The sequence below is a fragment of the Cryptomeria japonica genome, chromosome 4 (genome assembly GCF_030272615.1).
Source record: "Cryptomeria japonica chromosome 4, Sugi_1.0, whole genome shotgun sequence".
Classification (NCBI taxonomy): Eukaryota; Viridiplantae; Streptophyta; class Pinopsida; order Cupressales; family Cupressaceae; genus Cryptomeria; species Cryptomeria japonica.
Window position 1 is genome coordinate 638,743,704 of NC_081408.1, and position 2,139 is coordinate 638,745,842.

A 2,139-nucleotide genomic window follows, 5' to 3' on the forward strand; every position below is an offset into this window, starting at 1 on the left:
TTAGATAAGAGTGGGAATCTTATTGTTTCGAAAATTCAAACTCTAGTTTTCGATCTCACTCTTCTCTATCCTCTCCTAAACTTCTTAGATCACTTCAAATTGTTAAAAATGACAATTTATGAGTCAAACAAAGGTTTAACTTGAAAAAATAATTAAGAGGAGCCATGCGTTAACATATAATTTGTGGTGATACATTGCCATCTAGTTCTTGTCCATCTCATTCAAGATTGAGTTTATGGATATATGCCAATTACTATGATATCAAAGGAAATAAAAAATGCATCTGTATTCTAGCAAAATATGTAAATCACTTGGGACCACACAAGGAATGCAATTGCACCACCATGAGCTAAATACTAAGTACCCCACAAATCTTCTAAATTCGAATAATTAACTCAATACAGAGGCAACAAAACTATATAAATATATATATCTTTACAGCACATCTCTCAAACAGCATTAAGAAAGGCAGGAGAAGAAAATTAACGTGGCCCATGTTTAGCATCACCATCGGAGACGGGAGGAACAGACCCACGAGTTACCGCATCCATAATAACATCCCCAACACCTTCGCTGAGCCCTTCGAGAAGTCCATCCACGAAGATCCCAACAACCTGAGAAGCATAACGACCAGCCCTTGCAACCCTTGCCATCTTAGGCGGCTTACTGATTCCCTGCTCCTGGAGCCCATTTATGATACCTTTTGCACAGAGAGCGTGGAGATAGAATTCGCAGGGAACGCAGTAATACACCCAGGTGGTACCCTTTTTGTTGCATGCATTGCATGTGTAAGGAGAATTGTTGGGTAACGGGGAGGCAGACAAGAGCTTGAGGAAGTGCTGAGAATGTTCCTTCACGGTTAGCTCGGGAGGAAGTTGCAAACAGCATGGATGAATGCAGAATGAGCAGATTGAGCAGTGAAAGGCGGAACCGTTGGTTGCTTTTCCACAAACCCCGCATTTGGGTTTCTTCAGTCCGGCTGGTTTGTTGTGGAAGAGGAGCTGGTGCTGCGTGTGGTATGGGTGGATGGCCGTGGGTGGAGCCCTGGCACAGAATTCGTGCATGTGGAAGTTGCACTTCATGCACCTGTGTCAAATACACACAAAGGTTAGCTTGATGAGATTCAAGTTTAGTTTTAGTTATATGATGGTTTGTTAGGATTTTACATTCAGTATATTAGATCAATGCAAAGATCTCCCAACTCATGTTTCACAAATCCTGCATTTATACAAGCTAGTACATAACGCTCATAACGAACAATTTAATACTGAGTCCTTCTGCTATCCTTTATACAGATAACATTTGGAAACAATCCCATGAAAGCATAACGCCCATAACGAACAATTTTAAACTGAGTCCTTCTACTATCCGTGATACAAATAACATTTGAAAACAATCCCATGAAAGGAAAAACTAAGGTTAAGCTTATACTGACATAAAACTCCTTAGTGCCAAGATTTACAAATGTTTAATAAAACAAGGAAACCTAAAAACCTTAAAGCTAAACCTGTATCTGAGTCCGGCACCATATTCCTTACACCCGCCACAGGTGTACAGTGATTGCGCAAAGACAAGATACAGTGGATGCTGTGGATGATTCGAATGCTGAATCTCCTCCCCCACTTTAGGTACCATTTGGACAGTTGCCATCAATTCTCAAAAAAATCTTTTTTAAACCTTAAAAAACTATTAAGTGCAGTTCAAGTCTTGCTTTAGTCCCGATAATTAGTCCAGGACTGATAACTCTTACTTATATGAAGATCTGGAAGTTTAGGGTTCTTGCCCATAGTATTATCTAAACCGCCTCGTGGAAAAATATCAGCCTTGAGTTGTTGAAGATTCTCGGCCACATGTCATATAAAAAATGAAATGTTGCTAGCTCGACAATCATTTTCTCTTAAACCATCATACAAGATACATATTTTTGAGCGGACTACTTTAATTTTATCTCTTGTTTAAGAAATTTGACGAACTTGGAGATTTTTCCAATGTGAGAACATGGACAGGAATTTGCCATCTGTTTGACTGGACGAATCAAATGACGTATCTTCTGCATTGATCGATAATAATCATATTCGATCCAGATTAAGTAATTTTATCTAGTATATATCAAATTCCAAAAAATCACTGTGATGTCGT

General features: G+C 39.0%; 1 protein-coding gene across 1 annotated transcript; it reads right to left on the reverse strand.

The window, feature by feature from the left end:
• Nucleotides 1–403: 403 nt before the first annotated feature.
• On the reverse strand, nt 404–1,734 carry LOC131047749 (protein VACUOLELESS GAMETOPHYTES-like). The gene is made up of 2 exons (XM_057981542.2): nt 1,508–1,734; nt 404–1,086 (listed from the first exon to the last, which is right to left on the reverse strand). The coding sequence occupies exons 1-2, from the start codon at nt 1,648–1,650 to the stop codon at nt 483–485; spliced, it is 747 nt and encodes a 248-aa protein (XP_057837525.2). The 5' UTR covers nt 1,651–1,734; the 3' UTR covers nt 404–482.
• Nucleotides 1,735–2,139: the final 405 nt, after the last annotated feature.